This window comes from Strix aluco, chromosome 10 (genome assembly GCF_031877795.1).
Source record: "Strix aluco isolate bStrAlu1 chromosome 10, bStrAlu1.hap1, whole genome shotgun sequence".
Taxonomy (NCBI): Eukaryota; Metazoa; Chordata; class Aves; order Strigiformes; family Strigidae; genus Strix; species Strix aluco.
The window spans coordinates 26,665,423-26,687,130 of record NC_133940.1 but is presented as its reverse complement, the minus strand read 5'-3'; the positions used below and the strand labels follow the sequence as shown (position 1 = coordinate 26,687,130).

At 49.5% G+C, this 21,708-nt stretch overlaps 1 protein-coding gene and 1 long non-coding RNA gene across 6 annotated transcripts in view; one reads left to right on the top strand and one right to left on the bottom strand.

The window, feature by feature from the left end:
- The window catches only part of LOC141927760 (uncharacterized), a 90,163-nt gene extending 77,198 nt beyond the window's left edge, over positions 1–12,965 (bottom strand). For 2 of the 5 annotated variants that reach the window (XR_012624572.1, XR_012624576.1), the window contains exon 1: positions 11,919–12,960. This is a non-coding gene — a long non-coding RNA (uncharacterized LOC141927760). Of the gene's footprint in view, positions 1–5,976; positions 6,116–11,918 lie in introns of all 5 variants that reach the window. The other 3 variants (XR_012624574.1, XR_012624575.1, XR_012624573.1) reach the window with 3 other exon arrangements.
- Positions 12,966–13,124: 159 nt separating this feature from the next.
- On the top strand, positions 13,125–16,196 carry POU3F4 (POU class 3 homeobox 4). Its single transcript, XM_074834814.1, has one exon. The coding sequence runs from the start codon at positions 13,237–13,239 to the stop codon at positions 14,350–14,352; it is 1,116 nt and encodes a 371-aa protein (XP_074690915.1). The 5' UTR covers positions 13,125–13,236; the 3' UTR covers positions 14,353–16,196.
- The last annotated feature ends 5,512 nt before the right edge of the window (positions 16,197–21,708 follow it).

Below are 21,708 nucleotides of genomic sequence, written 5' to 3'. Positions count from 1 at the left end.
ATTTTATTAGTCTTAAACTCACCTGCATATGAGAATTACTTTCTTTTTATTAAATATTCCAAACGAGTGTATTCTTCCCTAACTAAAACATTTAATCTTGAGAGACTTTTTATATGCCAGCTTTTACTATTACAGAAATCCAATTAACTCCATAATTATGAACACAATTACCACCGAATGTTACATGTGATTTGGTGGTAGCAGCTACATGGCACAGACATACACTCCGTTTTACGATTAAAAACTTATAGTAATAATAACAGGCAAAAATTCCTGAAGATCATTCTTATTCTTTGGGTTGCATGCGCTGTTTTATGTATACAAACAATTTTTAAATATGCTGTTCACATTTTGGCAATCAAGTGTTTAATTGCAGTAAGCATGTTATTTGCAACCAGTGGGCTGGATTCCCAGCTGATAGAAAGTCACCCAAACTGTGACAATTTACCTTAAGTGTCAGCCTGGCCCCATTAACTCATTCCACGCCAAACTCAAACCCACAGCAAAGGCAGTAAATGGAGCCCCTGTGATTTATGCATGGAGCGGGGAAAATAAACTAGAAGAAGAAGAAAAGGAAAACATATAGTGGAGGAAGGGAAACTCTATAAAGTCTTTTAAAACTTTACATTCAGGCACTGCCAAGAAAAGAGCCTCTAGGCAGGGGAAGGCTGCAGAGGATTGCCACGACACTGCCCTGAAAGCCCTCCGCACCCAGCGGGATGAGCGGGTGTTTTGGGGTGAAGCCGGCGGGTCAAGAGGCAGGTCTGGAGGTCTGGGCCGAGGCGCTGCCCGGCAGGAACCGTCACACAAACCCGACTGCAGGTTGCTCTCGTAGCGAGCAGGGGGGCTGCGGGCTGGACCGCTGCCAGCCTGAGCCCGAGAGCTTCTTTAGAAATCATTAAAGCGCGCCGGTTGTTATGCCATGCCGGGCTGGGGTCAGCAAGGGGCCTAAGGACCTTGCATTTGGGGTTTTTAGGACTGAGATGGCTAAAAGCAAAGTTTAGGAGTACAGTCACAATACGGTCTTACAGAGTTCAAGGTGGAATTCAGCACTCTCAGTACACATACGCCTTTCTACAGCACTTGCAGAAATACCTCAGGTAATGGTCACCATGCAAAAGTCACCATTCAATAGCTGTTGTCACACAGTCTGAATATCTGTGACATCTCCTATGTCACGGGCATCTGTCGACTCCTCACTGATAATCTCTGTCCATGCCCTCATCGCATTAGGTACACTACACTCCCTGCACATCGGAGGTCAGGTTGCATCGTCACCACACTCCACTCTAAAGAAGGCAAACTATCTTCTATGGGCTTAGATTATTTCAGACACTATGCAAAATAATTCTGATATCGCTCATACGATCTTTTGGTTAGACTACACAAATGTCCAGCTCATGTAACTCAGCCTCGCTCCCTGAATGTCAACACCACTGTGCCCATTTGTGTCAGCTGAAGGTCTGGCCCCACAGACTCTTCTAAATCTAATAAAAGCCCATTTCTGCTGACACAGTAATATCTACAGCGACCTCCACCTTCACCTACTCTTCTTTGTATAAGAGGTTTTTTCCACCCACAAGTAAGGGCACAGGTGGGCACAACTCCTTCAACACAACAACCAGGCCTTTATCAAGGGATGTCCGTGGACTTTAGACGCACAAGTGATCAACAGTCTCTTACTATAATCACTCTTCAAGTAATTGAAAATCAGAATTACCCATGTGGCTTCTCTAAATAAAAAGTGGTCTGCAACCCACAAATCGGAATTCAAAACATGTTCACATGAAACACTCAAAATACTAAATGCAGTTTCAGCTCAGTTCTTGGTGGATGCCAGTCACTACTCTAAAACTACTGCATGCGTTATTTGAAAAGAAAAAAGTGAAGGGTATAAAAAGAACAGGGGTCAAAGCATTTCCAGACTTGCCAAGGGTTAGGTCTTAGCAACAGAGTAAAACATTTAAGCTTTAACGGAAAACTATAAATGCAAATATATATAAAATGAACCATAAAAGAGGCTTCTTATGGAAATTCACGTCTCATAACAAGAACGGTACAAATATTTCATAACATGTCAAACCCACTCTATATGTACATTCATGTTTTTCTCACTCCTGGTACTATAACCACAAAAAAAAAAAAAAAAAAAAAGGTAACTTAATGGTACTGATAACAGAAGTTTTCCAGTCTTGGGGTACAGAACCTCTATCTCAAGAACCTGGTCAAACCTGCAATCCCAGTTAATAAATGAAAACAACAGGAAAAATGAGAAGACCGCATCAGAGGGCTCAAACCAGCCAGACGCCAACCCAGCAGCGCTTAGTCTGAGCCATCCTTTAAAAACACACCAGATACATCCCTGCAAATCACACTGCCATGTGATTTGTTTTCTAAAACAACATCTCACGCTACTCTGCTGTGGAAGAAATTTAGTCCTTATTCCTCTTTAATATTCATAAGGTACGGAGCTACATTAACAGCTAAGTTTTAATTCCAGAAACATTCTGACATTTACAAAGAATAGATTCCAGCCCTGGTTTCACACTAGGTTTTTCTTCCCATTATCACTGTTATTGCTGGTATTAGTATCACTGTAGAAGTGATTAAAAGGTCCTGGACACCTTATTAAAATAGTCTAGATCTACTCCCCTCTTCAGCATCAAGGTACCTTCTGTTATTTTATAAACAGGAATAATCTTTCTGGAAATGGAATTTGAAGTATTACCTATTCTTCTCTTTCTTCTGAAATAGAAGTACTTGTGATGTTAAAATTGTATGTAAGAATTATTCTGAATATTTGAAGCAGAGGCAAAAATATTTACTACTCAATGCTGAACGCTCCACAGATCTGCTCATAAAACGTGAAAATAATAAAAGAGCAGTAACAAGACAAATCTTCAAAATTCCCAGGGAAGTCAAGGAGGGAGATCCCTCATGGAAGCCAACAGCATTAGTCCCTACATCTATTTTCAGGTGATCATTTGCTGAAGCGCAGGCACACAAGGCTTGTGATTTTACAGAAAGGGCTGTTTTATCTGCAATTTTGGAAAAATGCATTTTTGTTTACTGAGATAGCCTGGCAGTTTAACTATGTATGTTTGTGCATCAGACCTCTTTTCCATATTCTCTACTAAATAGAAATTCAAAAGAGTCTTAGGCATAGATTAAATGCTTTCAAAAATCAATTCTAGGCTGGCATAGAAGTTAACCAGTCTGACCTCGTGATTACAGACTAAACACTTCCTTAGGAAACAAAGTGGAGGAATATTTTATGTTTCAATGATTGTTTGAGAGAGTACCACCACATATAAAAATGAGAAACCGTGGCAATACTTAAGGAAGTTTATCTATGGATAATTGCATGAGGCATTAAAATAGGACTCATTCGGGGGGTTGGGACATTGTAGTGTTAAAATACATTAACAAAAGGCAGTATCCAGTATACAACCCATCCAGACTGTAACAATCACTTTGAATTTTGCGTAGCATTGCGAAAAAGAGAATCATATAACCTAGTTCCTACCTGATTACTCCGATATTTTTACCTCTGGAACCTTAATATCAAGATACACGGTGGCCAAGAAAGCAGTAGTACTTATTCTAAGGACTGAAGAGCATCTTCCAAACTACCTTGGGAAGGATGCAAAACAGTTACAAAATATACTCCTTCAGTTCCATGTTCCTGAGGACGGAGTGCATATTTAATGCCCAAGTACTAATGTGCCTTGCAACAGCATTTTCTTCGTTCTTACTAGTGTCAATAACAGTGTAACCCCAGAGCTTTCAAATAAACGTTTGCGTTAGTTTGATCATATAAATGTGCTACCCGGTAATTAAATCCGGTTTGTATTTTTAAAGTGCACACTGAGCAATATTCCGCACAGAGCCAAACCGCGTTGTATTTGTATCCACCATCTCTCAGTTCTGGGAAATCCATAAATTCATTTGTCAAAGGTAAAAATACTTACGCAAAATTCCTGCTAAACCTTTTGAAATGGTTTGTTCAAACTCTTGACATAGCGTTTTGCTCTAAACAAATTTCTAGACAACCCTGTGATTTTCCATCTCTGAAAATATACTGTTTCCCCTCCATGAAACTAGAACAGAGGGTCTGAGAGAAAGGAAATTATTAAGCATTCTAGTGGGTTTTTTCCAACAAAAACTAAGATAGAGGTCAATGAATAAGTATGTGCAGGCTGGAACTTAAATCCTCTGGGGTGACTGTAGGCTAATTAATAATTAATGCCAGAGACATGGTGTTTGAAATGCAGATGTGATAACTGGAGGCCTGGCAAAGCTGTTCAGAGGAAGCAGATTTGGATGCTATAGGGAATAGGCACTCCCTTGCCGGCTGGCTCTGAAAGCAGACCTGGGTGCAAAGCAGGGCCTATGGTTTAGATTATATTCCCCTCAGCTGTTAATTACCTGAACCTACTTTGAAGTTTTTCTCTTTTTATCCTCTGCATGAAAAGAGATTGGTTCAGCCAAGGGACTTGAAAAAATGATCAAATACATGGAGTAGAGGAGGGGAATAGAACTTCAGATATAAAAAAAGATAAGGAAGAAAAACACTCAGGGAAACATACAGGAACATATTAGGAAGTGCACGAGTGTGGCTCGATGTTTCAAGCGAGTTGTGCTGCTCTAAGTTATTTCAGCCATTAAGTAAACCCCCGCGCGTTTTATGAATAGATTTGTTAAAAGGAATCTCTCTCTGTATGTATATAGTTTACATTAATTATTTGATGAAAGTACCATAGGTGATTTCCTATGCTATTTTTAATTCAATAAAGTCATTTAAACCTCCTTATGTTTGGGGCTATTTAATGAGGTGTGCAACATTAACAGAATCACCAATGAGCTGTTACTACAAGTATTAAGATTTTGCAAAAACCGGCTCATTTTCACGAAGGAGAGAGACGGGCACGAGCCTGGGTTCCTCACTGCCGCTGAAAGGAAAGGGGGGCAGGTGCCTTCCAGTATCTCAGCTCCTTTCGCCTCGGGGTGGGGCGACGGGGGACCCGAGGGCAAACGCCGCTTTCTCACAGCAAGTGGGGAGCGGGGTGCCACGTCGGGCCCCGCCGCAGGCAGGGCGGAGGGGGAACAGAGTTGATAGGGATGAAGGCTGGAGGGGGGGATGTTTCCCGCACCCCGCCGGGAGGCGTTTGGGGACCGCACAAACACCCTCCCAGAGCAGGGAAACACCCATTACCAAAAGCTGAGGGGGGGGGTGTTACCTCTTGCCACACCGCCGTCACAGCGAAAGGCGGGGACGGGCCCCCCGGGGACAGTTTGGGGTCCCCCCGGGACGGTTCGGGGTCCCCCGAGGGTGGCGGGCGGCAGCCAGCCCCGTTCGCCCGGATCCGGCCGGGTCCCTGCGGCAGGAGGGGGCCGCCGAAATCGCCTCCCCCTTTTTTCGCTTTGCAGTGACAGATCGCTCCCTTTTCAAAGCGTCTCCAGTCTCTTTTTTTGACGCTCTTCCCCACTCGTTAGAGCCTGTCCGTTCAAAGGCTTCCCCGGCTAAACTTCCAGCAACTTCACTAAAACCCTTTGAAACATGGGGAAAAGGGGGGATTTTGGTGGGTTTTTTTTACCTCTTCCTTTTTTTTTTTTTTTTTTTTTTTCCTGGAGTACAGTAGATGAAGCAATCTCTCACAAACTCAGGGCTGCCTGTGTTTAAAAATTAATTTGAAAATATCTGTCTTCAAGGCGCAGGCGTCTCGCATTTATGCCTATCACCCTGGCATCTCGGCGCAGCTTCTCTTCCCTGCTGATGCGGAGAACCTCTGCATCCCACCTCATCCGAAACACAACTATTTCTACCCAATTTCTCTTCCCAAGCACCATCTTTCACCGTGACGTCAGGGAAACACGCAGCTGCATGACAACCTAGGTACACACCTGCGTGATGCTCTCCCTCCTTTGGGGGGGGTAATTCCCGATGTCGCCGGGTTATCCACGCGTGTTATTTACCTGCAGCTAAACAAAGCTTCGTGTGGAAGATGATGACTCCGTCCCGGGGCGGAGACCGCCTCGATCTCCGCCAAAACGGGCGTGGGAAGAGCATCGGTGTTCGCGTCACGGGCGTGGGGTGGCCCAGGGAGAGCCACGCCTGGGAGGGAGAGGGGCTTTTAATGAAATCATAACATTCAAAGAGTTTTCTATTAAATCCTGCTAATTTTCTAGGTGAAGGCTGTGAAGTGAATGTGAGGAAGCATTAAAAGGGAATTGAATTTGCATTCCTTATGCTACAGGCACATGTTTACATGACCTTTAAAACAGAATTAAAGCTGTATCATCAGCAGCTGTAGGCAATTCACATTACTAAGGCAATCAAATCAGAAGGCTAAACTAACTATAAAACATAAATTAAACCGATAGAGAATCATCCTAATTCACTAGGTTTACTTGCAATTTACTTATCTGCTACTAGTAATTTCTGAACAGTTTGGAGAAGAAGCAAATAGGAAAGACTTGAATGTGGCACTTCAAAAATGTGTTGTCCGAGGGGAGAGCCGGCTCCCCGGGGGATCTCCGTTAGCGAGCCCGGGCACGGTTCCCCCCCCTCCGCCGCCTGCCCAGGGGTCCGCGAAAGGCCTAAAAAATGGTACCTGCAACTCCTGCCTCGCTAAACCCCCAACTTCACTGGGCTGGCTCAAGCCTCCCGGAGTTCCCTTGCTCTGCGGAGGATCCGCAAGCACACCGTTTATTTTCTAAAATATGAAATAACTCCGTGCCCAATGGAGCTCGCGTTGCACCGCTCCTTTCTGCCTTCCTTCCCCCATCCGCAGGAGGGACAATTTCCAATGAACGATTGAAAAAAAAAAAAAAAAAAGAGGAGAAAAAAAAGAAAATCAAATCGATACTCCGGTGATTTCATTAAAAGTTTGCAGAGCGCCTTTCCCCCATCTGCTCCGGCGCTCCCGGGCGGAGGGGGGCCGGCACCGGGCACCCCCCGCCCCGATGCCCCGGCAAGGCCCGGCCGCAGCCCCCAAGCCCCCCCCGCCCCCGACTTTGATTTATTCCTATTTCTTTCTTGCAGGCGGCGCAGCCGAGGGGCTGCCTCTCCCCCTCGGATGGCCACTCTCCCGTGTGCGCTGATTTATCGCCCACCCGCCTTCCGAGGGGCTTCTCCTCCGCTCCCCGCGGTGCCCGGGACTCCGCCGGGGGGGGTGTGGGGGGTGTGAAGGGCCGAGGAAGGGGTGCTGCAGCCTCCAGAGGCTTTAACCGGGGGGGGGGGGCGGCGAGAAAAGGGGCTGGGGGCTGCCAGGGGACCTCGCAGGCTGGGGGAGAAGCGGGTGGAGAGGGCTCAGCCTCAGCCCTTTCGGGGGGGTTGGGGGTCACTGCGGGGGGGCTGCAGCGAAGGGGAGGCAGATCGCAGTGCAGAGAGGGGAGTAGCGGACACCCCCCACCCCCCCCCCCGCTCCGGCATCACCTGGGGGGCCCCCGGAGGCTCGTCCCGGCTGGGTGGAGGTGGAGGGGGGGTGCGGCGGGAGGCACCCTCAGTTTACGGGGGGGTGTGGGGGGGTCGGGCTTCCCAGCTGTGGCGGCGGCAAAGCCTTTGTCTGCGGCGTGGGCCCCGCCGAGACGCCCTGCGCGCAGTCAGGCTCAAGTTCCGCGCCCCGCGGCCCCACGCGTGAGCCCAGTGGCGAGCTGGGGGGGTGTGGGGGGCTGTCGCAAAGCATCCACCTGCACCGGCACGGTCCCGCGTGGCACGGCCAAACCCACACCGCCCCACGGCCCTGCACGCTTCCACGCGTCGCCCAAGCGCGATTCACGAAGGGAAATATCTTTTAGCAACACAGCCTGGCCTGAAAGTTCGGATTTTTATAACAGCTTTGATTGGCGCGACCTGAATGAAACGGGGAGTAAACTTTCCACCAAGCTGTAAACCTTTCGTCTGTGAGAAAACCAGGAGTTAGCGGTACCATCTACGTATTTATAAATGTAAATCTGGGAATGACGAGGCGCTTCAAAATGCAGGAGACGTTTAGATCCCTTCGCAGGATCAGGAGCATCACTGCCTGCTTTGCACGCTGAGTGCTAAAGCTGGAAAAACGTATAGGTTGGGGTTTTTTTAAAAAAAAAAAAAAAAAAAGAAACCACAGAAACAAACAAACAAAAACACATTGAAATTGTTCAGTAAGCTAACAAACAATGCAGGTATTTGTCATCCAAGGAATAGAGCTATTTGTCTTCAATGTCTCATTAGTCAACAGAGGTTAAATAACATGCCATTTAGTGCGTTCTCAAATCCAACCCGCTTTCCTTTAAATGTGTCTGAGCAGAAATCTGTCCGTTCAGGAATTATATTAGAATTATTTCTAAAATACAGGCGGGATGGCCTCTGATTCCGGTAGGGAGCTGCGTCCCGTTCCCCCGCGCACAGGAGGGCACATCGCTAACCCCATCGCCCCTCTTTGCTGGGAGAGGCTGCGCTGGTGGGGACCACGTTTCGCAAAAAAAAAAAAAAAAAAAAAACCAAAAAAAAAAAAAAAACAAAAAGAAAAACAAAACAACCAAACCCGGGATTTCTATCCAGGATGAAACAAGCTCATTCTTGTCATCACGCCTGTTTGAATGGCACGGTGAGGAAAGTGCCTACGTAAAAGGGAAGTGATCCGCATTGTTGTGCAGATCTATTAACTCCTAATGTGACCTCAGAAGCCGGGATGCACTTCAGCAGTCGCCGGGAAAGGACCCTGCGCCGGAGCCCCCCTCTCCCCGGCTGCCTCTCGCCATCCCTATTCCTCGATTAAACACAACAAAACCCCGACGTTTCAATACGTGGATTTAATAAACGGCAAAACCGGTCCCACGGCAAAAATGTACACTTTGGAGAGACTTCCCGGAATATTTATTTTTTTGCTCTCGACTGCAAATCAACCAAATGTTCGAGACAATACCTGCTACAAACCAACCCAGCTAAAAAATAACAGTGACCTGAACAGGACGTGGTAGCGCACATAAGAACGACATTTTTTTTTCCCCCAGCAAGTACATTTTTCAAACATTAACAACGTGGAAAAAAAATTATTATTAATAGTAATAATAAATAGGCTATTCGAGCAGAGGAGCGAAGAGTCGCCCAAAACGCTTTGGAAACCGCAGCAGTTAGAATACAAATGCTATTTACCTTGTGATTTTCTCTGCCCGGGACTGGCTTTATTGTCCCTCCCTAGCCTTGCTCCGGGCGCAGGACCAGCCCAGCCGCAGCAACGCTCTCTCCGTGCCGGGCTTAACACTAACGGGCTGGTGCTCGGAGAGATTTGGGGGGGCTGCATTCATTCTTACATTAGGACTATTTTAATTTGCAATCTGTCAGTCCATCTCCTGGCTGTGGCTCTGAGATGGCAGTAGTGTGGCTGTGGCTCTCCCTCCTCTCTCTCCCTGCACAGCATTTACTCACGTTCAAGAGCAGCCAACAGAGACCAAAAAAAAAAAAAAAAAAAAAAAAAAAAAAAAAAAAGAACTAATTGAGCTTGTGTCGGTATTGGCTAATTTCTGCTAATACTCTGTAAATTCCTCTTTTCCTCCTAACCTTCCCCCATGCAGGTTAGGTTTTCACAAAGCATCTCCGGAGATCCAGGAGCCAGTTTCTCAGCCCTGCTGCTGAGCTGATGGGTGGTTGGGCTTCAGTGTTCGTACCAGCGCCTCGATGTACACAATGAAAACCTTAACTCCTGGCTTCAGAAACGGTTAAATTGCCCTTTCCCAACCCCCACCCCCCGTTATGATTGACTCTGTTTTTAAATTTGCACTTGTTCCCACCAAGCGCAATCTAACTCGTCCTGTCGCTAAAGTGAACTTGTGTTGAAGGTGAAGTTTTCAATATAGAGGTCATGACACCGAGCCACAGCTTACCGCTCCGAGCTTCATGCTGTATTAAACACAATCAAAACGAACCCCTTTTAGACCTTTTTTTTTCTTTTTTCTTTTTTTCCCTCCCGCAGATGAACAATGAGAAAAAAAAAATTCTCTAAAATATAATAAAATCAGCTCCGCCACGATAACAAACCCGTTCCTCCCGCTTCTGGGCTCGCTCTCCCTATAGAGAGGCGCCTATAGAGCCGGTTAGAAACACAAACACACACACATGCGGTTCAGTTCGAGCTCGTCGGGGGCGGTCTGGGGGTTCGGTGCCCTCCCTGCCCCGGCGGAGCTGCGCCCGCCGCCCCGCGGGCTCCACGCGTGGGTCCCGCCGCCGCTCCTGCCGCCTGCCCGCTGCCCACGGAGGGGAAGGGCCGGGTGAGCCCCGCACCCGGGGGACCCCCAGAAACTCTCGGTCCCGCCTGTGCCTCCGCCGGGCGAGGGGGGACTCGACACAATTACAGCTCCTCCACTTCAAAGCGGGGGTTTTTCTCTATAGCGACTTCTAGCTGCCCCAAGACGGTAGGCTGCCTTCAGCTATTGTGCGATCTTTTTCATGCCAAAGATTTAGCAGGGGGACCACAAAAAAAAAAAAAAAAAAAAAAAGATATTAAAGCGAGTTACTTGTTGAGGAAACGCGGGTCCACCCAGCGCGGAGGCACCCAGAGCCAGAGGGCTGGAGCGCCCAGTCCAAACCCAGAAACTTCTTTTTTTTTTTTAAAAAAAAAACTTTAATGGGTTTCAGTCTATGAAAAATAAGTTACAAATTCTTGCAACAGTAGCTTTGCATGTACTTATTTTTCTCCCATGTCCAGACGGGGTCGTCTATTGAATAAGGCTCTTTTATTCTGCATGGGGCAGGGGATTTGTGGCCATGGTCCCCCTTTTATTCCTCTCTCTATGGAAACCCAGATCATGGGGAGAAATATGCGAGGCTGAATAAAGAAAAGCAGCAGAAAGGACCGCTTGAGAGCGGCATCTGTTACACTTGGGAAGTTAGACTGACAGGAAAGAGCTAAAGAAACCCTCTCCAGCAGATTAGTTAGAACAGCAAGAAGATTTAACTATATGCAGATAAAAACACTTTAAAATACACCATACTCTCCTACAGGCGAGATGAGAGGCTCCTCCGTCAGCAGCGGAGTGCCGCGGCGCCGGGCTCTGCCTTAGATACATTTGCAACAAATATTAAAATGGGACGTTCGGGGTTTTATTTCCCTGCTAGAGACTCTGCCTTAATTAAACGGCGGATCTGAACATCTATTTTCACGGGCAATGGGATTTGAAAAATTGTTTCGGAAGTTAAAGTGCAAATTAATTTTAAATAATTTAGTTACGTTTTTATACAGTGGGGCTTTTTTATTTTTTTAATTTTTTTTACCTTCCGCCGGCTCCGGTGATATTTATTTCGGGAAGCTTGTGAAGGCGGAGAGTGGGGAGGGAAAAAAAAAAAAAAAAAAGGAAAGAAAGGGGAAAAGAAAAAAAAAAAAAAAAAAGCAAGCGGGCTGCTAATACTGCTAATATAACTCTTTCTCGGCCCTCCCCGCCTTCCCCCGCGCCTCCGGCGGGTTCGGCCGCGGTGCCCGGTGCCGCTGCTCCGCCCGCAGAAACGGGGCTCCCACCGAGACATTTGTCACCCCCTGACCGCCCCGCTGACCCCCCCGCTCCCACCGCCGCTCGCACACCCCCCACCCCCCCCCGCTCCCTGAAAACTTTAGTTTTTATTTATTTTCCAAGTTGCCTCTTTCCCCCTCCCCCCCCCCCCCCCCCTCCTCCCGGGGTTGCTGCAAGCGCGGAGCCGGCGCGGGTGCGCAGAGCAGCGGCCGCCCGCCGGGGACGCGCCCGGGGACCCGCAGCCTCGGCGATATATCGCGATTTGCCTCCAGCCCCGCAGCCCGCTCTGCATTTTAACGGCCAGCCCTGCCTTTGCCCCCTCTCGCACGCTGCGCCCTGCCCGAGCCCCGGCGAGAAATTATTGTGATTATTATTATTATAATGAGGAAAGCGATGCTACCCGGCTATAAAGGAATGAGAGGAGCGCTCACCTTATTTATATCTATTTTCTCATTTTCTTGAATTTTCTTCAGATCTGTCTTCTCAGAGAAACTAATGCCTTAATGACTTTCTGGTAGCTGCAAGCCTTCTTTTATTTCTGCTAAATATATGAAAATGTATGCAAATTTAAATCAAGCTTAACCTAGGAGCTCTTGCAATATATTTAATGGAATTTCAAACCAATAAGGGAACTCTGATGCAGTCTTCTGTAAGTGCAAATATAATTACGCAGCTAGGTTACCTCCAAAATTATGCAGGGAAAGGTCATTTTTTAACTCGGGAGCGGTTCGGAGGTACCAGGGGTTTGGCTCTCCCCGCCCGAGCGCCCCGACCCCCGCCGAGGGACCCCGCTGCCGCCCCGGCGGGGCTCCGCGGGTGCGGGGCGGCTCCGCGGGTGCGGGGCGGCGGGGTTCTGCCCGCCGGGCCCGAGCCAGCCGGGGGGCACAGAGCTCCCCCCCCCGACCCCACGACCCCCCCGGTGGGGTCTGGGGACCGCGCGCGCCTTTTCCCCCTTTATTTCCCTTTTTCTCCCCTTTTGTTTTTTTTTCTTCCCCTTTCCCCCCGCAGACCGCACGCCTGGCGCGCACCGGCCCCGCACCGCGCCCGTGCATTTCGTCTTGCAAACTTTGAGAAGTCACCACCGGGACTGACTGACGGCGAGGCCGGAAATCGCCTTTTGGGGTCTTTTATAAATTATTTTGTATTTTGGGGGGGTTTTCTTTTTTTTTTTTTTCTTTTCAGTTTTTGCTCCCTAGCGAACCCCGCGGGAGCGCACGGCCCGGGGCGGGCAGGAGGAGCCGCGCGGCTCGGAGCAGCGGAGCGGACGCTGCGCACCGAGCGGCGGAGCCCGCCCGCCCCGGAGGCCGGGGCCGCGCCGGGGTGGTCCCGCCGGGCCGCCGCCGTTTAACCTCTGCCGCGCGCTCCCCCGGCGCTAATCGCTCCCCATTTAAGCCGTGCCCCGCGTCCTCCCCTCCCTCCCCGCCCGGCGCGGAGCGCGGCGCGGAAGGAGTTAAGCGGTGGGGGGCCGCCTCGCGCCCGGCCCCCGGTTGCCGGCGGAGTGATTCACTTCCTGCCTCGGGCCCGCGCGGCGCCCGGCGCCCTGGCCCCGCCCCGCCCCCCGCCGCCGGCCGGCCTCCCCGTCCCTGCCATTGGCCCGCGCGGCGCGGCCCCGCCGGCGGCGCACCCCTATTGGGCGGCGCGGCTGCCAGTCGGCGGTCGGCCGCTGCCCCGGGCCGCCGTGCCGGTGGATGTCAAAGGCTGAAGCGGCGGCGCCGCCACAGTATAACTCGTGGGGGCTGCGCGGCGGCCATGGCCACAGCCGCCTCCAACCCCTACAGCCTGCTCGGCTCCGGCTCGCTCGCCCATGCGGACGGCGCGGGCATGCAGCAGGGGAGCCCCTTCCGCAACCCGCAGAAGCTGCTGCAGAGCGAGTACCTGCAGGGCGTCCCCGGCAATGGGCACCCGCTGGGGCACCACTGGGTCACCAGCCTGAGCGACGGCGGGCCCTGGCCCTCGGCGCTGGCCGGTGGCCCGCTGGAGCAGCCCGACGTCAAGCCGGGCCGCGAGGACCTGCAGCTGGGCGCCATCATCCACCACCGCTCGCCCCACGTCTCCCACCACTCGCCCCACGCCAACCACCCCAGCGCTTGGGGGGCGAGCCCGGCCCACAGCGCCTCGCTGGCCCCCCCCGCTGCCGCCGCCGCCGCCGCCGGGCAGCCCCTCAACGTCTACTCGCAAGCCGGCTTCGCGGTGGGCGGCATGTTGGAGCACGGCGGGCTGACCCCGCCGCCCGCCGCCGCCGCCGCCGCGCAGGGCTTGCACCCGGGGCTGCGCGGCGAGGGCGGCGGGGAGCACGGCGAGCTGGGCGGGCACCACTGCCAGGACCACTCGGATGAGGAGACGCCGACTTCGGACGAGCTGGAGCAGTTCGCCAAGCAGTTCAAGCAGCGGCGCATTAAGCTGGGCTTTACCCAGGCCGACGTGGGCTTGGCCCTGGGGACCCTCTACGGCAACGTCTTCTCGCAGACCACCATCTGCCGCTTCGAGGCCCTGCAGCTCAGCTTCAAGAACATGTGCAAGCTGAAGCCGCTGCTGAACAAGTGGCTGGAGGAGGCCGACTCCTCCACCGGCAGCCCCACCAGCATCGACAAGATCGCGGCGCAGGGGAGGAAGAGGAAGAAGCGCACCTCCATCGAGGTGAGTGTCAAGGGCGTGCTGGAAACGCACTTTCTCAAGTGTCCCAAGCCGGCCGCCCAGGAGATCTCCTCGCTGGCAGACAGCCTGCAGCTGGAGAAGGAGGTGGTGCGGGTCTGGTTCTGCAACCGGCGGCAGAAGGAGAAGCGCATGACCCCGCCGGGCGAGCAGCCGCAGCACGACGTCTACTCCCACGGCGTGAAAACGGACACGGCCTGCCACGACCTCTGACCGGGGCTGGGGCGGGCAGGCAGGACTGCGGGCAGCGCGGAGTTTTTTTCCGCCGGGGCTTTAACTTATGGTTTCCGAGAGGCGGGAGACGTGGAGCCGGGGCTCCCCGCTCGCCGCCGCCGCCTGGGCAATATTTTTTTTTTTTTTTTTTTCTCTCTCCGACCTTTCCGCTGATCAGTAACGCGGTGTTTACTCGCAGACAAGGTTTGTTTTCGGTCTCCGCTAGGACGAAGGGGAAAAAAAAAAAAAAAAAGCGCAAAAAGGAAAAAAAAAAAACCCACGGGAAAAAAAAAAAAAAGAAAAAACCGACAGAAAAGGAAAGACAGATGTGTGCCTATGAATAACCTTCCAGCGCCTTGGTTATATCAGCTGTATTTCAGGTGAATCTGTTTTACAATAGACTAGTTTTGCATTTTTAAAGACTTATATAGCGTTTTTAAATGTCTGAGGTGTTTTACTACAAACTGTACACAATATTTGTGACCTAATTTGTATCGAATTGATCAGTCAAAACGGTTCTCCCTTCCCCACGCACCGCCAATGTCACCCAGCGGGGACGGGGCAGGGCGGCCGCGGCCCTTCCGCACCCCCCCCCCACCCCCCCCCCCACCCCGAGGAGACGGGGTTCCCCTCCGCGCCCGCGGAGCCCCGCGCACCCGGCTGCCGCACGCACGGTTGTGAACAACAGGCTTATTTGTTGCAGCTTTTCTCTTCCTTTTCAAGAACTTCCCAACACCGTAAAACGGTCGGGTTACAATCCTGACCTCCCCCCTCTTCTCTCAAGGAAGAAAAAAAAAAATTATTTCCAAGAGATTTATCCGAAATTAAGCATCATAAACAAAACGGTGGCATTTGCCAGTCTTTTCCTTTCCGAAGATGAGTTGGGCTTTTTGATCAGCGCCAGACTGAGAGGTCTGTAGTAAAACACCTTTATACTTCTGCGCTTTGGCTTCGGAAATCAGTTTCTCTGTATTTTATTTCGATAGTGAAGAGGAATGAGGGGTCTCATGAATTTCGGGGGGAGGGGGCGGGAGGGAAGGGGACAGAAAACACCCGCATTTGGTTCACGCTGAGCTTATTTCCGCGTCACAGGGAGATGCTGGATTTGTTGAAAAGCTTTTATACAAAAAAAAAAAAAAAAAAAAAAAAAAGAAAAACCAAAACGAACAGGGAGAAAAAAAACAAAACGAACAAAGAAAAAGTCACTAAAATGCTCAAACCATAAGCATTTTTTGGGCACAGGGAAGTGCTGAGCTGTAACCGCCCCCTCTCCTCCGCCCGTCCGTGGATGTGTTGTACACAAGGACGGGGTGCGCAGCACCCACGCACCCGCTCCCGCAGGGGCATCGCTGCGTGTCTGTGTCTGTGCGTGTGCACGGCCAAGTTCACCCGCACCCTCCCCGCGGCCGGGCGGGCTCGGGGCCGCCGGGCAGGACCGGGCCGGGCTCCCCCCACCCCATCGCACCCCGGGGCTCTTCCCCGCACCCCGGGACCCCCCCCCCCCAGGGTCGGGCCGGGCCCGGTGCGGCCCCGCTCCGCGGCTGCACCCCGCTCCGCGGCTCCCCGCACAGCCCCTCTCCCTCCCCGCCGTTCAGATTTTTTCCTTTCGACATTTATATTTTTCAAGTATTTTTCAGTAAGCGCTAAAAAAAAAAAATAAAAAATAAAAAAATAATAATAATAAAAAAAACAGAACTCGACACTGAGGACCTGCCTATTTCTGCCAACTTTATAACTGTACAGTTTTGTATATTAAACGTTTTTTGGAAGTTATTAATTTAAAGAAAGATCATTTAGTTTATTCATTTAGTAACTGATGTATAATAAACGCTATTTTCATTAAAGGTTGCTTTTTTCAACTATTTTATCCAAAATTGCCTATTGCAGTTGCCAACAATTATTTATTTTCAATAAATTCCGCATTATGTTTAAAAAAAAAGAAAAAAAACACGTTTCAGAAAGAAAAAAAAAAAGAAGCCTAAATGGGTGTCGGAAAAAAAATAATAATAACGAAACACACGAGTCGCTGTAACGTTTGGTTGTCGACCAGTTTTAGTCAAGGGGTTTATATTGACGCAATATTTTATTGTTGTAAAAGGAAAAAAAATTTAAAAAAAAAAGGTTTAAATAAACATTTTTACAAAAAAAAAAAAAAAAAAAAAAAAGGTTAAAAATTACGTTGCGTTGTTTGTGCGCTGGCCGAGCCGGGGGGGCAGGCGGCGGGGGGGCGGCTGGGACCGGCCTGGCCTGGCCCCCCCCCCCGCTGCCCTGGGCTCCCCCTCCCCGGGAAAGGCCGGTACCGTCAGGGGGGGTGGGAGGGGGGGGTGGGGGGTGGCCGAGCCCTGGCCGGGTTACACCTGCCGCGGGGCCGCGGAAAATGCACTTTTTTTTGGGGGGGGGTGGAAAAGGGGGTTCGGCGGCTTTTTTGGGGGGTGGCGGGGCCGTGGACCGGGCCGCGCTGGGCAGGACGCGCCGCTGCGTCTATCTACAGGATATATAAATATCGGGGGGTGTGTATGTGTGTATATATATATATGTGCATCTATAGGATATAGAGCGGGCGGTGCGGGCAGCAGCAGCGCTGCCTCCAGCGCCCCGCGGCTCTGCGCACCCGCGCTGCAGCCGCCCCCCTCCCTCCCGGCTGGTGCCTACCGGCTTCCCCGCAGCCGCCGAGAACCCGGCTGAGGGTTCCCCCCCACATCCCCGAGCAGCTGGACTCGGGGCACGAAGGAAGTTTCTTTTGTTCCGTCCATCCCTCCGCGCCCCGCTCCGCGGGGCCGCCGCCAACGGGAGCGGAGGGGCCGCGGCTTCTGCCCCCCGATTCCACCCCCCCCACCCCCCCCGCCCCCCCCGCCTTCCCTCTCCCCCTGGGAGGGAAGTGGCGTGTTGGGGAGGAACAATACCAGTTAATCACATCTAATGGGGTGAAACGGGGGAAGAAGCTCCAGCCCCGGCTGCCGGAGGAGGGGGGGTGCTGGAGGAGGGGGGGCAGAAAGCAGCAAACTTCACGGCATCACCGGCGAAATGGCCTTTTATTTTTGTCTTTCCCCCTTTCTGAAGCTGAACCTTGGAGAAAACAATAACCGACCCTTCTGCAAATAGTTTAGGGGAGGGGAAAATTACCTTTAGGAGTCCTGAGAAGCGACCCGAGCGAGGAGCGAGCTCTTAATAACCCGGCAGCAGCAGGAGCACGAGTGGACAGGCACCGTCCCAGGCTGGTTACAAGAAACAGTCCTGTACCTGTTAGCGAGAGGAATTGGGGATGGAAACAGCGGGCGATGCTTTGTTTCTTAACCATAAATCTGATTTATTTTTTTGTACATCTTTGCACGTCGCGGCACAGCACAGAGACCACGGTGCTGGGGGGCAACAGGCCTGCGCGGAACGACAACCTGCAGCTGTTTTGGAAAGGACTACAACAGCAGGAGAAAGAAATACACCCCCCAAAATCACATTTCTCCGTCTACTCCAGAAACAAAATAAATGTGCACCGAGTAGCCTGGGTACCAAACCAGGAGTAAAGGGCCGCGGTTTGTAAACAGCCCCAACTAAGGACATGGAGGAAAAGCTTCGCATTAAAACATACCCTGCGTGGTCACGCTGGCTTGGAACGTTCAGGGTCCGGAGAGGTAAAGCTCTTAAAAGCAGCGTTGGTTTGGAGGAAGGACAGAAGGCGTTTCACTGAAATGAGCCTGTTTTAGAGCCCTTTGGCTGTTCTGTAAATACAACTACAGCCAGGGCTGGGTTATGTGTTATTTTAAAACAAATTACGTTCCGAGACAAAAGAGATGCAATGAAAGACAAAATCAAGTAAGTTGATAAACAGAAGTACTTCAAAGGCTACTTGAAAGCTGGAAAAAATAGGGAAGGAGAATTTCATTTAAAGAAAAGAAAATCTCTGCTTGTTGTTGCCTGTATATTTCAGTATTCCTGTGAGCAAAAGAAAACTCTTTTGTGCCACCTAATGTTAAGCACGGATCACTGTTGTTGTCTTTGCTGCCCATCACACATCCCCTGCGTGGGGAGGCCTTGGGGTGCTGAGCGTGGCTGGGCGGAGCGGGGTGGCCAGGGATGCTCAGCATCCAAAAGCCCCACCAAACCAAGGGCAGGAAAAGGAACTTCAGCTTCACAGCCACGGCTCAGGTTATCTTCTGAATTTAGGAAATTATTAAAAAAAGAACTCAAGAGGGGGTGGAAAGAAGCACGGGGTGTAATCATAAGAACGAGAGACTCCAAATTTGGTCTTCGTTATAATAAAATAAATCCAGAACGAGTGTATCCAGGCTTTATATAAGCTGCCCACCATCAAGCATCCATATCAGCAGGCTCTGCAAACCTCTGGAGAGCTTCTCCCTCAGCTCTTCTCGGAGGGCTGAAGTGGCCTTGCCTTCGCAGGCTTTGCACACACGTGTCTCCCAGTACGAAGAATTTATGGTGTGTACTTAGCAGCCATTCCCACTAATGGAAGATACTAATTTAGTACTGAAATATCACACGCAGTCCTTTAAAGAAGAAAGGGTTGAAAAGAAGTGTTTCTCTGATAACAATGAATTACATCCATTTTTGTGATTTTAATGGAGAGCGTTAAACACCTTTAACAATTTTTAAGGCTGAATCTCCTTCGCTTTTTATGTTATATGAAACCTGAGGCTTCCTTCAGATTTAAATTTCAAATATTCTCAAGATGTGCCCTCCTCCCCTCTGGAGAGGGCCAGGACCATAGGAGGAGATTCACTTGAAAGCAAAAATTACTACAAGTAGGCAGAGGTGCTGTCTCCCTTCATAGTGGTCTTTACAGATCATTCAGAATATGGACCAGTCAACCTGTACCTAGACTACATTTGACCAAGATGCTTTTAAAATCCCTCAAAATTAAGTGTTTTGAGTTGTTCTTTCTTTGGTTTTAAGTAGCAATTCCATAGGTTCAAGGCAGAGCACCTGGTCCTATTGGGCCTGCATCGACGTGCCAAAATCGCCACTGATTTTTAGGGCAGATCCACATGTAGATGGAGGAACATTTAAAAGGTGAATCCTTCCCCCAGGAGCTGGGGAGCATGTGGGGCTGGGAGAGCGGGGTGCCCTTCAGCCAAGGGTCCGATCTCAAAGCCCAGACACAATTCATCATTTTACTCACCAGAGCAGTTTCTATGTAATTCCATGAGCTACTCCATGCGAATGAAATTATTAATTTGTGTCCCTGTGCAATCTCATTCAAGGCTCCATCCTAGAAGAAATGTATACACAAGAATTTAGGCAGGTGACCAGTCCCACTGAGTATCCCCAAAAACGCTCACAGGGATCAGGGCCTACGTTTGTACTCACTTTCCCCTTTTTCTAGCATCCTGTAACCAATAGACTGGAAAGGCTCCGCAGCAATTACATATTAGGATATGTGATAGCTACAGTTAAGATCTTTACGACTGATTGCAGGATAAAATTTACTTCAAATGTGCAAGAGCCCGTTTTTAAACTCCAGTTTTTCAGCTGCTTTCCATTATATATATTCTGAAGAATCAAAAGCAATTAGAGCGTACAAAGTCTAAATGGTAAATAATCTCCAAACCAAAACCTTTATTAAAGCAACAAGAATCTATTTTTGTTAATGCTGTAAGATATGGAAAGGGCCAAACTAAATAACTTTTGTTTTAATGTAATGAAAAGCAAGCCAGACTTCTATGCTCAGGACCAGTAGATGAAATCTCACCCCAAATGGATTTTTGGTTGAATGTTTAAGATTCGGGAAAGCAGGGTAAGAAAGATGATTAAAAATTACCATTTTACATGGCGGTGATGTGAACGGTGCCATGGTTTACATGCGCTTGTGAAGGGATTTGTCTCTAGATCCGTGGCTTGCTGATTCACAGTGAGCGCTGCGCTGGCTTGTAAATATTTGTAGAATCACGTCCTTAATTAAAATGGTAAAACAGTATTAAATCTTGGAAGAGGATAGCAAGGGGAGAGTGAGGAAGAGCTGTTATTGGTAAGAGCCTGTCAAAAAGAAGTTAAAAAGCTAATGGTAAATATAATTTCTTGCGGCTCTGGTTTTGCGGTGCTATCGATCGCTGGGTCCTGGCTCTGCAGCTCCGTGTGGCTCCTGATCAATGTTCTGCCGGCACAGAGCAGCCCTGAAACAACACCAGGGAGGCTGCCGCTGCTGCAAAAGTATTTTTTAAAATGTGGGTATTTCAAGCAGTGACTCTGAGAAGCTGGGCAGCAGACCTTCTCAACCCTGGCACTATTAAGGAACCAAAACTCCTGCTCCATTATTCTGCTGATGGATTTTATTTTATTTTTTTAAATTATGCCAGTCCTTGACTTCTGCGCCTCAAGTACAAATAATATTTACCCAATGTAGAAACGCCATTTCTGAACTGAAGTTGTTTTTCTTTTTGGTCAAAGCATGAAGTTTTGTTTTATATATTTATCTTCAGACTTTGGGAAGGAAAAAATAAAATAAAATAAAATACAATAAAATAAAATCAGCCCACAGATCTTACTCACCAGATAGAGTCTTGCTGGGGGAATGAGAACATCTGAACTCCTCCTGCCATGTCGGCTGGAGTGCAAATGGAGGTAACACGAGCTGCTCCCCGTTCAGGGCTTGTACTTCTGTCTAGATTATGGGATTAATCTCTGTTACATCTATCTACAGCTAGGAACTTGTGATCCAGTTAAAGCAACTTGAAAGGTGCCCAGCAGGTGCTGGGGGTCTGACTCCGCAGCACAAATTCTGTGCAGTTCCTGGGGAAAAGCAGGGGCTGGCCTTGCACAGGGCTTTCCAAGGCTCCATACTGGAGGGGGAAAAAGGAAAAATCAAAATCCTGACAGCAGACAGGGAAAATTAGCCACAACCCTGTTTTTTCTTTTTTTTTTACTTTTTTTTTTTTCCACCCTAGATCCTGAAAATGATGTTGCTAACACATAAACACAGGCACTGTCAAACATGAGTTTGTGATCCTTTGCTGCTCCTTGCTTCATACACATCATATGGATATAGTGGATCTCTTAGACCTAAGAAATGCTAATTCAGTCGTGGAATTTTAAGTTTGCAGAAACTGTCCTGTAAATGTCACGGGGGATTACTAAATCTACAGGAAGATTATAGCTCTGCATAGGTTTACACTATTGATTTAAAACTTTATTACCTTTGATATAGATTCTTCACGATGGAAACAATTCAGCAGTGGGAATTCTGGCCAAGTAGAGATATTGCAGGGTTGAATCCTTCTGTACAATCCTGCTTTTCAATAGAGTAGACAAATTTCTCTGTAGGTGATGCTACACAAACCCAATACGAACGGAGGAATGATGCGGCACCTTATAAACACAAAATCCTGCCCCGCTCAGCCAAAACTT